Here is a 19,998-nt window from a genome sequence, read left to right on the forward strand (position 1 = left end):
GTCTTCATATGTGAATGTGTCTTTACCTATTCTTAAACCATGTGAAGGGATGGCATGATTAATGGGGAACCAATTACTTGTCTCCACAATGTCTGTGCGCCAGTCACTCCCTCCTTTTCCCATTGGGGGAGGTGTATGGCAGTGTCTGGAAACATTGTATGTCCTCTCTGATCTTACACTTATCGTGGGATAGTGTATGACCTAGAGGCTCATTCCCCTCAGTGAGCTTGTCCAGGAGTGGGGTCAAGAGGGGGTTTACTTGAGATGGGAGTATCTAGAATTGAAAATTTATATATGCCATCGGATGAGTAGGTGTTTTTGTACTATGAAGTACCAAGAACAAGATTAGAACCTCGTCTGAGGGAACAAACTAAACGATAATTTATAGTGAATGTTATCTGGCTAAGGGATACTCCTTTCTCAAGAAAAGGTATTTCTTTGTGAACTGTTCCTAAGATCTGTGGTTCGTCAGTGTAAGTTGAGAGGGGTGTATCTTGGCTATAAAAGAGCTTTGTACTTTTCTGGTGGTACTTTTCAATGGTTCATTAGAGATAGCGCATCATTGAAAGTCAAAAAAGTCTATTGCAAAGCTCTTATTAAAAAATATGTAGTTTAAGTATAACTCTGACTGGTGTGTGAAGTTTGTAACTCTCCTCATTTGGTAAAGCAGAAATATGCCCCCACGGGGTGTAGACTTTCTATAGGCACTGTGTGTGTGTTTATTGTGTGTTGGTCATGTGAGACTGCTAACCAATGGCAATCGTGGATTAGACGCCGCCAGTGTGCCTTAACCGCGGACATAATGGTCATGGCTAGGAGGTTGGGAGACTGTTTGTGTCAAATTGACGTCTAACAAAGTTGAAGTACTTTTCATTCTAGCTAAACAGAACCATTTTCATAGCCTTAATCTAATTCTCCTAACCTGCTACATTAACTCACTTTAACTGCAGCGTAAATTATCCTAACCTGCCACGGAAAGTCAATTCTGACATAAACTGTAACCCATCTGGTCAAAATAGGACTGAATCAGAACGCCAATTTCACTCAGCCTTCATCAACGCTGCCAACCTATTTGTACATATTTCCCCCGTTGCTGACATGTAGCCGACACGATAAATTGGCCGGCAGAAGTATTTACGGTAATTATGATGTTACATTTTTGCCGATTGTACGCGATACAAATTTAAGTGGGTATGCTACACGAAGATACGTTCTCTGTTGAATTTGTGGTTCTAGTTTTAACGTAGAGCGGTCTCTTTAGGCTAGCTAGAGTATATGTACAAATGCAGTTGTTCCCAGCCTAGTTCTCAACCAGGGGTACTTGGCCAAGCCACAGTTGGTAATTGAGAAGTCTCATGAAACCTTAGGCCTACTGGTAAAATGCACATGAGGGATACTTCAGGGGTACTCCAGGCAGACCAAAATGAATTTGCCCGACAGTGGTACAGTAACCGAAAAAGGTTAGCCCACTTAGCCCAAGATGTATTCTTAATTTTAAGGTCCAAGAACCTTGTATGTTATTTTCAGCGGTAGACTGGTTCTGGCAGCCAAAACAGCCAAATACTCCATCTGAAAATAAATTGATTTCTCTATTGCGACATGATTCTAGAAACATAACGCCCTTTACTATCACATCAAAATAATTTCACAAATACAAAATATAAACTTACTGTACACCAGGGGCACCACTTTGGGTTTAGAAGTGGGGGGAGACATAATCTAAAGCTATTTTCTTGCATTTTTACACAATCCAATATGCCGTCTCTATTTAGAACAAAAAGTAAGCAAAAATGCCCTCTGTCATCAAGCTAGGTAAGAGATCATTATTAAGTATGTTTAATGTGATTAATCAGACTGAACTAGATCAAAGGTAATTCAATAATAAATATTGTTGCACCTTTAACCAATAGACGAACAAATGAAAAACTACAAAGACTTTTGATTGACTTTAAGACATCCTCTATATCACATTTCAGTCAGACTGACCTGCCAGCCCGAGCCACCTGCACGCCCGGCCCCCACCAGTCTAGTAAATAACCCAGTTCCAACCCTAATTTTTTTTTTGTTCCCAAGGGAACGTTTTGGAAACAAAAAAAACAAACAGTTGAAGTCAGAAGTTTACTTAGACTTAAGTTGGAGTCATTAAAACTCGTTTTTCAACCACTCCACAAATTTCTTGAAAACAAACTGTAGTTTTGGTAAGTCGGTTAGGACATCTACTTTGTGCATGACACAAGTAATTTTTCCAATAATTGTTTACAGACAGATTATTTCACTTAGAATTCACTGAATCACAATTCCAGTGGGACAGAATTTTACATGCACTAAATTGACTGTGACTTTAATCTGCTTGGAAAATTCCAGAAAATTATGTCATGGCTTTAGGAGCTTCCGATAGGCTAATTGACATCATTTGAGTCAATTGGAGGTGTCCCTGTGGATGTATTTCAAGACCTACCTTCAAAGTCAGTGCCTCTTTGATTGACATCATGGGAAAATAAAAAGAAATCAGCCAAGACTTCAGAAAAAAAATTAAGACCTCCACAAGTCTGGTTCATCCTTGGGAGCATTTTCCAAATGCCTGAAGGTACCACGTTCATCTGTACAAACAGTAGTACGCAAGTATAAACACCATGGGACCACGCAGCTGTCAGACCCCTCATTCTGTCTCCTAGAGATTAATGTATTTTGGTGCGAAAAGTGCAAATCAATCCCAGAGCAACAGCAAAAGTCCTTGTGAAGATGCTGGAGGAAACCGGTACAAAAGTATCTATATCCACATAAAACGAGTCCTATATAGACATAACCTGAAAGGCCGCTCAGCAAGGAAGAAGCCACTGCTCCAAAACCGCCATAAAAAAACAGACTACAGTTTGCAACTGTACATGGGGACAGAGATCATACTTTTTGGAGAAATGTCATCTGGTCTGTTGAAACAAAAATAGAACTGTTTGGCCATAATGAACATCGTTATGTTTGGGGGGGAAAAGGGGATGCTTGCAAGCCGAAGAACACCATTCCAACCATGAAGCACTGGGGGTGGCAGCATTATGTTGTGGGGGTGCTTTGCTGCAGGAGGGACTGGTGCACTTCAAAAAATAGATGGCATCATGTGGAAGGAAAATTGTGGATATATTGGAGCAACATCTCAAGACATCAGTCTGGAAGTTAAAGCTTGATCGCAAATGGGTTTTCCAAATGGACAATTACCCCAAGCATACTTCCAAAGTTGTGGCAAAATGGCTTAAGGACAACAAAGTCTAGGTATTAGAGCGGCCATCACAAAGCCCTGACCTCAATCCCTCCATTTGTGGGCAGAACTGAAAAAGCATGTGCGAGGAAGGAGTCCTACAAACCTGACTTAGTTACACCTGCTCTGCCAGGAGGAATGGGCCATAATTCATCCAATTTATTGTGGGAAGATTGTGGAAGGCTACCCAAAAAGTTTGAAGAAAGTTAACAATTTTAAAGGCAATGCTACCAAATACTGATTGAGTGCATGTAAACTTCTGATCTACTGGGAATGTGATGAAATAAATCAAAGCTGAAATAAATTATTCTCTACTATTATTCTGACATTTCACATTCTTAAAATAAAGTGGTGATCCTAACTGACCTAAAACAGGGACTTTTTATGAGGATTAAATGTCAGGAATTGTGAAAAAATGAGTTTCAATGTATTTGGCTAAGGTGTATGTAACCCCAAACCACACACCCTCCTCAGGTTTAGGATCTTAATGAAAACATGTATTTTTTTAGTTTTGGGTGTGTTAGGCCAAAGCCAGAGTGACAACCCACAGGACGGCAGACCCACATGGCAAGGACTGAGCAGCCCATCAGCTAGGGATTGCCTAAATTGTTATCTCCCCAGAAGTATGAATGTTTTCAATACAGACTCCTTCAGTCATAATGTATTCCATATTAGGCATCCAGACCTTATGCAAGTTGCTCCTTTAATCTGGTAATAAATCAAAGCTATTGATGCATAACTTGACACTGTGGGAGGATAACCAACCTTCCAATTAATGGACATGTTTCTTATCTGCTATAAATGCTTGGTTAAACAGTTTCTTCAGATAGGTCTCCAGTATCAATATTTCCAAGCAAACAAAAGCAATAAGAAGAGTGAATCTGTAGACATGCAGAGATAAAAGAACATACTGTTTGCCAGAATTCAGCCAGCCTTCACAAGACCATAACATATGCAAATGTGTCCCCTTTTGTGTTATACACCTCTAGCAGAGGAATTACATTGTTGAGTGCATGTAATTCAGTTTCCCTGGCATATAGTACTTTCTATGGATGGCCTTAAACTGTAGTAATTTATGGCTGAGATGATATGAACATGACTGGACATTCAAACATATGTGTCCATTCATCATCATCAATAGCTTCTACCAGGTCTTCACACTTTTGTTTTACATGTTTCAGTTCGCTGGACAGTTTTATCTCCATCTCTTCATTCAAAGACGCAATCATAGACACTTACTGACAGTTTTGGCTGCTTTGCGTGATGTAATGTTCTATCTACCTTTCCCTTTGTGCTGTTGTCTGTGCCCAATAATGTTTGTACCATGTTTTGTGCTGCCGCCATGTTGTGTTGCTGCCATGCTGTGTTGTCTTAGGTCTCTCTTTATGTAGTGTTGTGGTGTCTCCCTTGTCGTGATGTGTGTGTTGTTCTATATTTTAGTTTTTATTTATAATCCCAGCCCCGTCCCCGCAGGATGCGTTTTGGTCGGCCATCATTGTAAATAAGAATTTGTTCTTAACTGACTTGCCTAGTTAAATAAAATGTTTTGTGTCAAAAGCCTATATTAACTCATGATAGTTTGTATATCAACGTTGGAGGTTTGTCAGACTGCATTAAAATAGCATCTGGCTTGTCCAGTGTTTGCTGCACTGAGAGAATTAAGTATTGTATCTGCAATATTTAATTCACAGACTGGTCTTCCCTGGCTGTCTGACCCTGCTGGGACCCCTGTCACCATCTCGTCCTGCTAAGACATGATGAGCAGGGTTCCATTCCCGTGGGACGCCTGAAGGACCTGCGGGTTTGACAGAGATCATTGCAGCACAGTCTGCGGACAGTCAGACAGATGACTTTGGGATTCAATTTTTTTTGTTGTCCCACAGATTATTTGGAAACGGTCCTGTCTGCTTGGTATGCGTTAGCATCACATCCTTTTCGCATTATTCACACACTCAGATTTTGCGGCTTCAACTTCTTCAATAGCCTATCTCTCACAGTTGGACGTGAGCGTTCAAGTGTTCCTAGTATGTGTGGTCTCATTAAAATAGAGTAGGCTGCCTACATAGGCAGAGAATCACGTGGCAGTTAAATATCAAATAAGATCATACTTCAGTTTACAGTGTCTGTAAAAAAAAAGATTATGGAAAGAAGTGGAGGGCGCTCAACCAACGTGAGTCGACCTGCAATCAAAACATGGAATCATCATTGAAAAGGCACAAAGCACACATAGGTTAGGTTACTATGGTGAGCGACCGTTGTGCCTATTCATTTAAGTATTGATTACCCTTTTATTTGCCTCTGCCTGCAAATTTTCCTCCTAATAGGTGGGCAATATTCTATTGGACTAAGCAAAACGTAGCAAGTGTCTTATTCACGCTGCTTCCAGTTCAGATCTTGACCTGCAAGATCAGGTGCGTGTGGTCTCAATTAAATAGAGTAGGATATAGCCTATGCATGAGCAGAGAAGCACAGCGCAGTTCTCTTTCCAAGGAAATGTACTTCCTATATTGCCTAGAAAGTTCTAAATACTAATCACCCACATTTCTGTCTGAAAATCTTCCCACTCCTAGAAGGTATCCTATAAAATAGCTCAAGCGAAAGCAGAGTTGGAGAGACTTGCACTATCTTCAATCTAACATATTGGCTGATCTAGCCCAGTAATACAGATAGCCTAATATCGGGGCCATGTGTGAATCTCCTGGTAATTTAAACTATTTTAAGGTATTTTTGCTCATTTGATATTGCCTATAGGGCTCAAAATTGCTGCGACCATGGCTGGCAAGTGAGCTGTGTCACATACGCCTAAAATAACATTGCGGGACTGCAGTTGGGTTTGGGACCAGTCCTTGTGGGAGTCGGAGAGAAAGCTGGTGAGGTATGAAAAGCTGCGGATGCTGGCGCAGACTTCTACTGTGCACCGTGACAGTGAAGCCTGTAATGTTAGACCTGTGTATTACTGTGTCAGTGTGAAAAGTAGGGAATTAGCAAGGGAAACGGACAGCTCAATAACGTTACATTGCCATACTGACTAATAAAACCTCTCAAAACAAAGGCCACATACATTTCCATACCGACAAAAGCTGTTAGTAATAATAGCTGCCTCATATTGCTATCTGTCTGACAGATGGGTCAGCTCTAACCTGACTGTGGTAGCTACTAGCTAGTGCAGCTAATTCACCTCGGTCGAGAGGGGATTAAACATTCACTAACGTTACATGTCAGTTACAATACTAGCTCAGCACTGCGAATAAACACCAGTTTATTTTTTTGTATGTAAAGTTAAACAGCAGTTACCTTGTCAACTTAAGAGTAGCCAGTTTCTGCTGTGCTTGCTTTTAGAACTCTGAAAGAGTGCAAATCATACGGTGCATTCGGAAAGTATTCAGACCCCTTTGACTTTTTTCTCATTTTGTTACGTTACCGCCTTATTCCAAAATGTAACGAATAAAAAATATTCCTCATCAATCTACACATAATACCTCATAATGACAAAGTGAAAACAGGTTTTTAGAAATTTGTATTGAAAATAAAAAATATTATTAGCGTAAATATTCAGACAAATTTTCCATTGATCATCCTTGAGCTGTTTCGACAACTTGATTGGAGTCCATCTGTGGTAAATTAAATTGATTGGATTTAATGGAGTTTCCCCAGCATCCTGAAAATTGAAGGTCCCCAAGAACACAGTTGCCAACATCATTCTTAAATGGAAGAAGTTTGGAACCACCAAGACACTTGCTAGTTCTGTCTCCCCCGGCCAAACTGAGCAATCGTGGGAGTAGGGCCTTGGTCAGGGAGGACAAGTTAAGCCTGATACAGAGGCTATTTCTTTTGGGCTATTGCCTGTGTATATTTGGTAAATCTACTTGTATATTTTGTATGATTTGGGTCTTTCACTATTGGATCACCAAGACCTGTCAATAACTCGACACTGAGTACGTCAACCTGCCTTTCCTTCTGCTGATTTCGTGCCCTTACCACTGCTACAAGGTCCATGTTTTTACAATTACATAGGTTTATAAAAATACTGCATGGTGGTGGCAGCATCATGCTGTGGGAATGTTTTTCAGGGACTGGGAGACTAGTCAGGATCGAGGGAAAGATGAACGGAGCAACGTACAGAGATCCTCAGATTAAAAACCTGCTCCAGATCTCTCAGGTCCTCAGACTGGGGCAAAGGTTCACATTCCAACAGGACAACGACTCTAAGCACACAGCCAAGACTACGCAGGAGTGGCTTCGGGACAAGTCTCTGAATGTCCTTGAGTGGCCCAGCCAGATCCAGGACTTGAACCTGATCGAACATCTCTGGAGAGACCTGAAAATAGTGTTGCGACGCTCCCATCCAACCTGACAGAGCTTGAGAGGATCTGCAGAGAAGAATGTGAGAAACGCCCCAAATGCAGGTGTGCCAAGCTTGTAGCGTCATACCCAAAAATATTTGTTTGTAGTAGCTGCCAATGGTGCTTCAACAAAGTACTGAGTAAAGGGTCTGAATACTTGTGTAAATGTGAAATTTCTGTTTTTCTTTTTAATACATTAGCAAACATTTCTAAACGTGTTTTCACTTAGTCATTATGGGGTATTATGTGTAGATTGATGAGGAAGATGGTGAGATTTGCGCACTGTAAACTGTTTTAACCTGCTTCGTCACAGTTGCAGCAGACTGTATTTTTCAGTGATAATACATTTCTGGCGGCCTTCCATTACACACAGGTGTTCAGAGCATACTAGATACTGTAGCTAATTAGCACAGGTGGTCCCTCTGTCTTCCGTAAACACGTGCTGTAAAATGGAGATATGGCCATGTGGGAACACTAACCGTATAAAGGTGTGTATCAATTTAACCTTTTTCTTTTTCGATAATGATATCTCACTGATATGAAAAATAAGGTCCTTGTGCTTCCAAAACCTTACCTCACGTGATGTGTGTTGATGTCCCCCGTACAGAAGATGCCTTCCTTTAATGACTCTGTAATGTAATGGGCTAGGAACCACTGTATGAGTTGTTGAAAGGGAAGTTTCCCCTTTTATTTGTCTAAAAGAGGACAACAATTACTTATGTGTCTACCAATGTATGGTAAATCATATCACTTTTCAGTCAATGTATTGGAGCTCGTGAACCACATTTCAGAAGCATGCGTGTATTGTCTAGAATATATATTTGGCTTAATACATTGTTAAACCACTATTTTAAATATTTTTTTTACTGCATTTCATTTTACACATTTCTGATGGGTGTTAGACATTAGGATTAGAATGAAGCATATTTTCATAGGGTACATCAATGTAATCAATCCTGATCTCACAGATTTAGCTCTATTGTGGACCCTGAGGCCCTCGTCGCATTATCAGCTTAATCGAAGTTAAACAATAATCAGTCTGTAAGTACTGTATGGGGAAATTCCACAGTATCACGGACTCCGATTTTCTGCTCCGATGCAAAGTTTGGTAACAGAATAAAGACACACATGGCACAAACCGTCATTCTGTTTCCAAACTTTGCATCTGCATTGCTCAAGTAAATGTGTTTTTGTCAAATGTTCCGTGTAAATTGTTCAAAGTAGTCCTTGTGCATAGAGTCGTATGGTCTGTTAAACAGACCCAGGACTGAGTTTGGGAAACCCTGCTCAAACAGTTAGACATTTCACTTGAAAACAAAAAACAATGATTACAAAGTTTAGTCCAGGACTAGGCTTAATCTGTGTCCTAGAAAGCGGCCCTTATAGCACAGGTGGTAGATTGGGCATGTTCCCTATAACTGCAGGATTGCTGGCTCAAGCCCCGCTCTGGCTGTTCCTCTTTAATCTCTGCAATGGTACTCTGCCGGGGAAGTAACACTACCTAGCAGTATCTTCATTAGCCTAACCGACTCGCATTGCACAGCAGAAAGCCTTTAGCAACTGCTGAGATTTATAGGTCAGTGGCCTGTGTCTGTTCAAATCAGAGAGATAGATGGAGCAAAGCTGTCATCAAGCCAAAGGGTGGCTACTTTGAAGAATATATTTTGATTTGTTTAACACTTTTTTTTGGTCACTACATGATTCCATATGTGTTATTGCATAGTTTGGATGTCTTCACTATTATTCTACAATGTAGAACATAGTAAAAAATAATGAAAAACCGTGGAATGATTAGGTGTGTCCAAAACTTTACCTGGTTATGTATTTAAAAAATCCTGTTGCCTATAATGTAATTGCAGCTAGTAGGAGAGGGCAACATAAAGTACTGTTTAAATTATCTTGAATACCAGAGAGAAAAGAAACAAGAGCACAATTTCTCCCAAACACAGAAGTCTTTGTTATTCATTTTGGGGCTGATCTTTGTGTGTTACCTGTGAACTAATTTTAGTCTCTCTTGTCATTCAGAGGCTGAGCAGTGGGCAGGGGAGCCTTGCATCTCACAAGTGCTTACTTAATATCAATTGATTGAGTTGATTAGTAGAGTTTAGTGAATGGAAGTGAAACTGAGGTGGAATACAGTGCCTTGCAAAAATATTCATCCTCCTTGGCGTTTTTCCTATTTTGTTCCATTACAACCTGTAATTTAAATCGATTTTTATTTTTATTTATTTGGACTTCATGTAATGGACATACACAAAATATTCCAAATTGGTGAAGTGAAATTTTTAATTTATTCACCCCCTTTGCTATGAAGCCCCTAAATAAGATCTTGTGCAACCAATTACCAGGTGAACTTTATTTAGGTTTCACATGATCTGTCAATGATTCCAAGCACCACCCTTCTTTAGAAGCTTCCAGTCTGTTATTCTAACTCAATCAGCATGACAGAGTGATCTCCAGCATTGTCCTCGTCAACACTCACACCTGTGTTAACGAGAGAATCACTGACATGATGTCAGCTGGTCCTTCTGTGGCAGGGCTGAAATGCAGTGGAAATGTTTTTTGGGATTCAATTCATTTGCATGCAATTCATCTGATCACTCTTCATAACATTCTGGAGTATATTCAAACTGCCATCATACATTCTAGTATATTCAAATTGCCATCATACAAATTGAGGCAGCAGACTTTGTGAAAATTTATATTTGGCCACGACTGTACTGTAGAGCTATTTTACTTGCACACAATATAGCTGGTTCGCACTGTCCTGTCCCTAGGAGTCCACCACCATGCAGCGCCCCAAACCACACACCCTACACAGCTTCAGGATCCTAGTGAAACATACATTTATTAGTTTTGGGTGTGTTAGACCAAGGCCAAAGTGACAAGCCACAGGGCAAGTACTCAGCAGCCCAGCAGCTAGGGATTGCTTAAATAGGTATCTCCCCTGAAGTAGGCATGTTTTCAATACAGACTCCTTCAGTCATAATGTATTCCATATTCGGCATCCAGACCTTATGAAAGTTGCCCAGTATATCTGAAATCTTGTAATAAATCAAAGCTAGTGATACATAACTTGACATTGTGGGAGGATAACCAACCTTCCAATTCATGGAAAATGCATTTCTTTGCCGTTATATTTGCTTGGTTACACAGTTTCTTCAGATAAGTCTCCAGTATCAACATTTCCAAGCAAACAAAAACAGACATGCAGAGATAAAAGAACATACTGTTTGCCAGAATTCCGCCAGCCTTCACAAGACCATAACATATGCAAATTGGTCCGCTTTTGTGTTTACACTTCAGCAGAGGAATGACATTTCGGAGTCCATGTAATTCAGTTTCACTGGCATATGGCCTTAAACTGCAGTAATTTATGTCTGAGATTACATGAACATGACTGGGCATTCAAACAGCTTATACCAGGTCTTCCTCAAATTTGTTTTTACATGTTTTGTGTCATCGGGAAAAGCCTTGATACAGTTTGGAAATCAACTTTGGAGGTTTGCCTTAAAATAGGTTCTGGCTTATCTAAAGTTTTCTTCACAGAGAGAATAAAGTGTTGTATCTGCAAAAATCGACCTCAGCTCCGTCATACTGGTCTTCTCTGGCTGCCTGACCCTGCTGAAACCGTCATATGATCCTCCTAAGATGAAGCATGACAAATGATTACCTTGGTGTACATTTATACATCATATTATCCAATAATATGATCAGTTGTTCAATAATTGAACTTACGATTATTCCCAGATCCCAGACTGTAGCTTTAAGTTTAAACTGCTTTCCTCTAGCTACCCATCAATTCAAGATGGAACTTTGTGTCATTCACTGATATTTTTAATATACAGCTAAATTCACCTGACCTCGGTCGACTGGTCTTCCCCTGGCTGTCTTATCCTGCTGGGACCCCTGTCATCATCTGATCCTGCTAATACATGATGAGCATAGTGTTGTGTACTGACTGCACTAGAGGGCTGTGGGTCCCAACAGAGATCATTGCAGCGCAGTCTGCATTTTTGCTGGGCATGAGAGTTCAAGTGTTCCTAGTATGTGTGGTCTCATTGAAATCGAGTAGGCTGCCTACATAGGCGGAGAATCATGTGGCAGTTAACTTCAATATGATTACACTGTAGTTTACTACACTGTCTGTAAATAAATGTTGACAATGGAAAAAAGTGGAGGGCACTCAACCAACGTGAGTCGAAGTGCAATCAAAAAATGTAATCATCATTGAAAAGGAAAAGGCAATATGGGAACATAAACTCAGCAAAAAAATAACAAATTCCTCACTGTAAACTGCATTTATTTTCAGCAAACTTAACACGATTCAAGTCCTAGAGTCCTATTGCCCTTGCCATATCCTCAGGTGTGATGTTCGGATGTACCGATCCTGTGCAGGTGTTGTTACACGTGGTCTGCCACTGTGAGGACGATCAGCTGTCCGTCCTGTCTCCCTGTAGAGCTGTCTTAGGCGTCTCACGGTACGGACATTGCAATTTATTGCCCTTGCCATATCCTCAGTCATTATGCCTCCTTGCAGCATGTCTAAGGCACGTTCACGCAGATGAGCAGGGACCCTGGGCATCTTTCTTGGTGTTTTTCAGAGTCAGTAGAAAGGCCTCTTTAGTGTCCTAGGTTTTCATAACTGTGACCTTAATTGCCTACCGTCTGTAAGCTGTTAGTGTCTTAATGACCGTTCCACAGGTGCATGTTCATGAATTATTAATGGTTCATTGAACAAGTATGGGAAACAGTGTTTAACCTCTTGCGACGAGCAATCCTGTATCCGGGAGCGTAATCATAGCCTCAAACGCATTAGCATAACGCAGCGGACATAAATACCCCTAGAAACTTTTCCTATTCATGAAAATCACAAATGAAATGAAATAAATATATTCAAACACAAGCTTAGCCTTTTGTTAACAACACTGTCATCTCAGATTTTCTAAATATGCGTTACAGCCAACTCTAGACAAGCATTTGTGTAAGTTTATCATTGCATAATGCTATGCTAGCTCTGCTGGCAGCAGGCAACATTTTCACAAAAATAAGAAAAGCAACCAAATTAAATCATTTACCTTTGAAGAACTTCGGATGCTTTCACTCAGGAGACTCCCAGTTAGATAGCAAATGTTCCTTTTTTCCAAAAATATTATTTTTGTAGGCGAAATAGCTTCCGTTTCTTCATCATGCTTGGCTGAGAAATCGACCAGAAAATGCTGCAACTAAAACACCAAACGTTTTTCAAAATTTGCTCCATAATATCGACAGAAACACGGCAAACGTTGTTTAGGATCCATCCTCAAGGTGTTTTTAACATATATATTCAATAATATATCCGCCGAGGCAATTGGTTTCTCATAAGAAGCGATTGGAAAAATGGCTACCTCAGTATTTTCTGCGGGAGACACCATGTGACCACATGCTATATATGGTCCCTTACGGCCATTATTCAATGGAAATGCCTAAAAAGACGTCACAATTCTTTAGACACCTTGTAGCTCATTCACAGCCATATAAGGAGTCATTGGCATGAGGCGGTTTCAAAAAATGCGGCACTTCCTGGTTGGATTTTTATCTGGGTTTCGCCTGTAACATCAGTTCTGTGGCACTCACAGACAATATCTTTGCCGTTTTGGAAACATCAGAGGGTTTTATTTCCAAAGCTGACAATTATATGCATAGTCGAGCATCTTTTCGTGACAAAATATCTTGTTTAAAACGGGAACGTTTTTCATCCAAATTTAATAGCGCCCCCTAATGGTTCAACCCTGTACAATGAAGATCTGTGAAGTTATTTGGATTTTTACGAATTATCTTCGAAAGACAGGTTCCAGAAAAAGGGATGTTTCTTTTTTTGTTGATTTTACAAGAGTTTAGACTACTATGGTGAGCAAGCAACGCACTTTTTCATTTTAAATAAATATTGATTACCCATTGATTTGTCTCTGCCTGCAAATTGTCCTCCTAAAAGATAGGCTATATCCTATAGGACTATGCTAAATATAGCAAGTGTCGCTGTCGTTATTCTTGCTGCTTCCAGTTCATTAGCTACCTGCGAGATCAGGTGTGTGTGGTCTCAATTAAATAGAGTAGGATGTAGCCTATGCATGAGCAGAGAAGCACAGCACAGTTCTCTTTCCAAGGAAATGTACTTCCTAAATAGGCCTATAATTAGACCATAGCTTACTTCATTGCCTAGGCCCTTTTCACCCATATTTCTCAATCTAAAAACCTTACATCTCCTAAAATGTAGGCTGTAAAAATAGCTCAAGAGAAAGTACAACTCTCCAGCATTGCTCTCTTCAAACTACATATAGCATATTGGCTGATATTGACCAGTAATATAATATAAGGGCTATGTAAGAATCTCTGGTATTTGAATTTCTTCAGTTGATTTTGTGCATTTGATATTACTTATAAGGCGTAACATTGTGTAACATTGCTGGGACCATGGCTGGCAAGAATGCTGCGTCACATATGCCTAAAATAACATTGCGGGACTGCGGTTGGGTTTGGGACCAGTTCTTGCGGTAGTGTGTGGGTGTCAGACAGAAGGCCAGCGGGTGCGGGTGGGAGCGGGATAAAGAAATCGGTCCAGCGCAGACCTCTACTGTGCATCATGACAGTGAAATCTGTAACATTACAGCTGTTTATTACTGTGTCAGTGTGAAAAGTAGGTAATTAGCTAGGGAAACTGACAGATCAATAACGTTACATTGCCATTCTGACTAATAAAACTCACATTGCACGGAAAAAACGTCAGAATATCAATCTTCAATTGTTGGCCGATGGTTTCATCATTTGATTCAGGTTTACTGTAATATAGGCAAAAAGAATAGCTAACGTTAGCCAAATTACATCAACTGGCGAAAGCTAGCCAAGTTCATTTACTTCTGAAAAGGGAAAAACAAATGCTACAAAACATTTCTGTTCCAACAACAGCTGTTAGTAATAATAGCCAACTCAAATCGCTATCTGACAGATAACTAGAGTCAAGAGATGACTTGGCTGTGGTACCTACTCGCTAGTGTAGCTTATTCATTCACCTCAGTCAAGAGGGTATAATACATTAGCTAACTTTATATGTCAGTTACTAGGAGGCTAGTATCAGCTACATTTATGCCTTTACTAGACTATGGGGATATTTTATATATGAATGCTTTCACTCAGTGTTTGAGATCAATTGACACTTTTTACCATGGCACTTTGAGATTTATTTTAAACTGCAAAACCCTTACGCACCAATGCACTTTGTATACCAGGGCTGGCTGGCCTTCTCTAGTCACTCGTAGGCTCAGTCACTGGTATACTTTTATTTACAAAGCCATTTTGGGTTTATTACCTTTTTATTTGTGCATTTTTATTGTTCAGAAATGTGGTGGGTACTCTCTTCGTTCGCTTGACTTTATCCTGCTAACTGTTCCAAATGTCCGAACCGAATTTGGTAAAAGGGCTTTTATGTACTCTGTGCCATCGTCTTGGAACGCCTTACAAAATACTTTTGAACTGGAATAACTTGTCCCGATTGGTGTTTTTAAATCACTGATGAAGGATTTTGAGGCTGATTCCCTGACCTGTCAATGTTTTTAATTTGCTGTTTATACTCTTGTGAATTCAATGGTTTTTACTTGATTACTTGTAGTTTTTCATGATGTCTGTCTGTAATTTTTTAGTAATGACTTGGTGCTGCCTATCTTGGCCAGGGCACTCTTGAAAAACAGATTTTAATCTCAATGAGCCCTTCCTGGTTAAATAAAGGTTAAATCAAATAAAAAAATACTATCTCAGCACTGAAAAAAAAACACTAGTTTAGTATTTTTTCTGTGAAGTTAAACAGTAGTTTCCTTGCCAGCTACAGTTGAAGTCGGAAGTTTACATACACCTTAGCCAAATACATTTAAACTCAGTTTTTTCACAATTTCTGACATTTAATCCTAGTAAAAATCCCCTGTTTTAGGTCAGTTAGGATCACCACTTTATTTTAAGAATGTGAAATGTCAGAATAATAGTAGAGAGAATGATTCATTTCAGGGATTGATTTGACAACATCCAGTGAAATTGCAGGGCGCGAAATTCAAAAACAGAAATACTCATAATAAAAATTTGGAAAACATACATGTGTAATACATCAAAATGAAGTTTAACTTCTTGTTAATCCAGTCCCAGTGTCAGATTATTTGGCGCATTTGATTCAGAAAATACACCGGTTCCAACACGCCCAATATGACTACAAAGTCATGTAAGTTAACTGTAAACTTGGTCCAAACATTTCAAACAACATCCCTAATCCAAATTTAGGTATCCTAAAACGTAAATAATCAATCAAATTTAAGACGGGATAAACTGTGTTCAATACCGGACGAAAACAAAGTGAAGTGCATTCCAGGTCGCGCGCACCAAAAGACTAGGTCCACCTGGAGTGACACATGGAAAGAACAGGGCTACTTCTTAATTTCTCAAAAGAAAAACATCAACCAATTTCTAAAGACTGTTGACATCTAGTGGAAGCCATAGTAACTGCAAGCAGATTCCTATTAAAAAGGGTTTACCATAGAAACCTAATGGAAAACAGATTGACCTAAAAAAAAAAAAAAATCCCAGGGCGGATTGTGCTCGGGGTTTCACCTGCCAAATCAGTTCTGTTATACCCACAGACATTATTCAAACAGTTTTACAAACTTCAGAGTGTTTTCCATCCAGATCTACTAATAATATGCATATCCTATCTTCTGGGCCTGAGTAGCAGGCAGTTTACTTTGGGCACGCTTTTCATCCGGACGTGAAAGTACTGCCCCCTATCCCTAAGAAGTTTTAATGACTCCAACCTAAGTGTATGTAAACTTCCGACTTCAACTGTACATCAGTCAACTAAAGAGTACCCAGTTTCTGCTCTGCTTCCTTTTAAGGTGAAAGAGCGCACCATACACATTGAACTATGCTCAACTCCCCCGTGCTGGTCCAGCCAGCCTTCCAGAAGCTTTGCCTTCACAAAGCATGTCAGCCTGCTCTGTGGTGTCCACGCGGTCTTAAATCCAAATTGACTGAACCCCCCATCCCCAGTGAAAGTTGTGCCCCTGCAATTAGCAGTTTCTCGAATTCCAACCCCACAAACAATATCCTTCGCTGTCAGACTAGTTTAGCCTCCCTGGTGTGACAGAGCAAATAACAATGGAAGTGCCAGATAGTTTGATTTGTTCAGATAAGTGTCTGTGTGCGTTTCCACTCGGCTAAAGTGCCAAATTAGGGCATTATAAAGTTGCTTTCGTCTTCTTTTGTTTCCGACCCAGTTGAGTGAGCAAGCCGGCAGACGGCCAGAGCTCCCCCAGAGCTCAGCTTCCTGGAGACCTACCCTCATCGGAGCTATTGTATTATAGCTCTCAAGCATAAAAGGTGAACATTATGCTGTGGGAATGTTTTTCAGCGGCAGGAACTGGGAGACTAGTCAGGATCAAGGGAAAGATGAACAGAGCAAAGCACAGAGAGTTCCTTGATGAAACCTGCTCCAGAGGGATCAGGACCTTACACTGGGGCGAATTGTCACCTTCCAACAGGACAATGACGCTAAGCACAAAGCAAAGACAACACAGGAGTGGCTTCGGGACAAGTCTCTGAATGTCCTTGAGTGGCCCACCTAGAGCCCAAACTTGAACCCGGTCGAACATCTCCAGAGATACCTGGAAATAGCTGTGCAGCGACGTTCCCGATCCAAGCTGACCGAGCTTGAGAGGATCTGCAGAGAAGAATGGGAGAAACTCCCCAAATACAGGTGTGCCAAGCTTGTATCGTCATACCCAAGAAGACTTTAGGCTGAATCGCTGCCAAAGCTGCTTCAACAAAGTGCTGAGTAAAGGGTCTGAATACTTATTTAAATGTGATTTCAGATTTTTATACACTTGCAAAATAAATTGTGCTTTGTCATTATGAGGTATTGTGTGTCGATTGATGAGGGGGAAAAAATGATTTTATAAATTTTAGAATAAGACTAAATTAACAAAATGTGGAAAAGGGGTCTGAATACTTTGTGAATGTAGCATATAGTATGCTACCGTAGAAACGACAACACGATATACAGAAAAAAGGCACTTACTTTGATAGGAACGCACACATGTGCAAAGTTATAATTTGTAAGGAAAACAACAATGAAGGCAATGAAGGCAATGTAGGCACTAGCCAGAAAATGTGCCAGGGGGAAAAAGTTTGTGCAAGGCCTGTTCTGACTGGAGATGTGTAATGTCTTCATATTTGATCTGGAGAAACACTGGGGAATTGCTTGGGCTCTCGTGAAACATAAATTGTCCGTACAGTGAAATGTTCCTGGTTTGAGAGAAGCTTTTCCAGGAGAGAAATCACTTTGTTCAATGAAGCCTGATCACTGTTAGTGATGGGTCAGGTTAGTGTATTAGAAACATTGTAATTGCAATTGGGTTTGGTTTTCATTTTCACCCCCTATGGGCATCTGATTCAGGAAGTGGGCAGTTCCGTTGTTTCACTTTCGTTTTGTACTTCATTGTCTTATAACAACAGGTAAATAGGTATTGTTCAGTGCAATCATAATGTATACAATATTGGTTGAATCAAGTGAGACATTTCAGAAGATTTGATTAGCAAGCAGCTAAATAAATTCATACTTACTGCATCTTTAAAAGTGGTCCTTTCTATTGAACCATTTCTAGCTGAATGGGGAATAATCAATGAGACTCACCAGGTTGGCTGTCATCGAGGACTTCATTTGCATCTAGGTTCTGAGGAGAGAGAGAGAGAGAGATAGGGAAAGACTTATTAAGAGGCCTATTGGCACGGTTGACTTTTCAATTGAATGTAACAAAACAAACCAGCACTCGGCTCAATTAAGACACAGTCAGAGAGCAATTCCTGCACAGTGGCTGTCAACCTGTAGCTGCCATGGAAGAATGAGGAAATCAATCACAGCTTTGAAGAGTCTTTTCACCTCCCATCTTTCAGAAGAAGACATGTTTCAGTCTTTGGGGAGGAAGGAAGACTGTATAGCCTACAGTTCTGGTAAGTCTCAGGAATTCTGCAGCAAAAGCAGAGTGGTAACAGATAATGAGGAGAGAGAGTAAGAAATGTTTTGATTTATGACTACCTCTAGACTAACAATTACTCCCTTCCTGGGCTCGGCAGGTCCCTTTGGAGAGGAGCACAATTTAAACAAGTCATAAATTCAAAGTGAGGCGGGTGTGGCACCTCGTTTTGGCATCACCGGGGCAACCAGGGGAGGGGTGAGGACAGTCAACGGAGCCATCAGAGGAAAGCCATCTATTACCCTCTCTCGGGAGATGACCACTAAGAACTATTAGAACAACACCGACCAGAGATGTTCATTTAGCTCATAGAGAGAGATGTCCTAACCCTGGCTGAGCTGCTGCCTGACCCGTCACAACAGAACCTCCCTTTGACTCACCTGTCACTTGCGTCTCCCTATTCCCTTCATTCCCTATAATATTCATCAAACCTTAATATGAGTCTAACAAGTACTGTATATAGCAGAGGCATTTGAATAATAGGATGCTAAGATTGAAGACAAGCGGCAGGCAGCAAAAGAATGATACATCTTCCATGATGCTTGTTCACTTGCATGTACTTTGTGTTGTCAGATTTGGGTGTGATCAGAGTGAGACACAGATTTATGCATCGGAAGACAAGATACATCCAGAGCTGATTTAATTCAGTGCCATTGGTGGATAAAAAGACATTGGCTTTAATTGGGCTCAGTAGCTGAAGTCTGTCAGGCCCATGGGTTTCTCAATCTTCATACTGCTTTCCTCTGAAGCTCGTTTCTAAGGAGAGATGCTAACATCCTCAGACTGCCTTATATGAGATGAATAGCCTATATATTACTTGTATATTATATCATCCCATCCCCTGATTCTTAGAATATTTTCAACACAATGTTTCTAATAAAAAGTGATGCAGTAGGTCTCTCCTCAACACTTAGCCAAGAGAGACTGGCATGCGTAACATTTAAAATCAGCCCTCTGATTACAATGCAAGAGGTGCCGCCCTGTTCTGGGCCAGCTGTCGCTTAACTAGGTGTTTCCTTGCAGCACTTGACCACACACTAATTTGTTATTATTTATTTTACCTTTATTAAACTAGGCAAGTCAGTTAAGAACAAATTCTTATTTTCAATGATGGTCTAGGAACAGTGGGTGAACTGCCTTGTTCAGGGGCAGAACGACAGATTTTTACCTTGTCAGCTCGGGGATTCGATTTTCGATCTTTTGGTTACAAGTCCAACGCTCTAACCACTAGGCTACCTGCCGCCCACTAATCAAGGTAAGACAAAATTAGAGCCTGCAGGACTTGATTTTTGGCGTGTGGTGAGCATCTCTTTATTATGGACAGACTCTTTACAACTATTGATTCTATACGTTTTGACCA

At 40.4% G+C, this 19,998-nt stretch overlaps 1 protein-coding gene across 3 annotated transcripts in view; it reads right to left on the bottom strand.

Moving 5' to 3' along the window:
• Positions 1–19,998, bottom strand: part of LOC109906302 (beta-1,3-glucosyltransferase) — a 132,918-nt gene that overhangs the window by 67,448 nt on the left and 45,472 nt on the right. For all 3 annotated transcript variants that reach the window (XM_031790362.1, XM_031790360.1, XM_020503949.2), the window contains one exon: positions 18,299–18,338. In XM_031790362.1, the coding sequence (XP_031646222.1) occupies positions 18,299–18,338 (40 nt within the window). The remainder of the gene's footprint in view (positions 1–18,298; positions 18,339–19,998) is intronic.

This window comes from Oncorhynchus kisutch, linkage group LG15 (assembly GCF_002021735.2).
Source record: "Oncorhynchus kisutch isolate 150728-3 linkage group LG15, Okis_V2, whole genome shotgun sequence".
In the NCBI taxonomy this organism is placed as follows: Eukaryota; Metazoa; Chordata; class Actinopteri; order Salmoniformes; family Salmonidae; genus Oncorhynchus; species Oncorhynchus kisutch.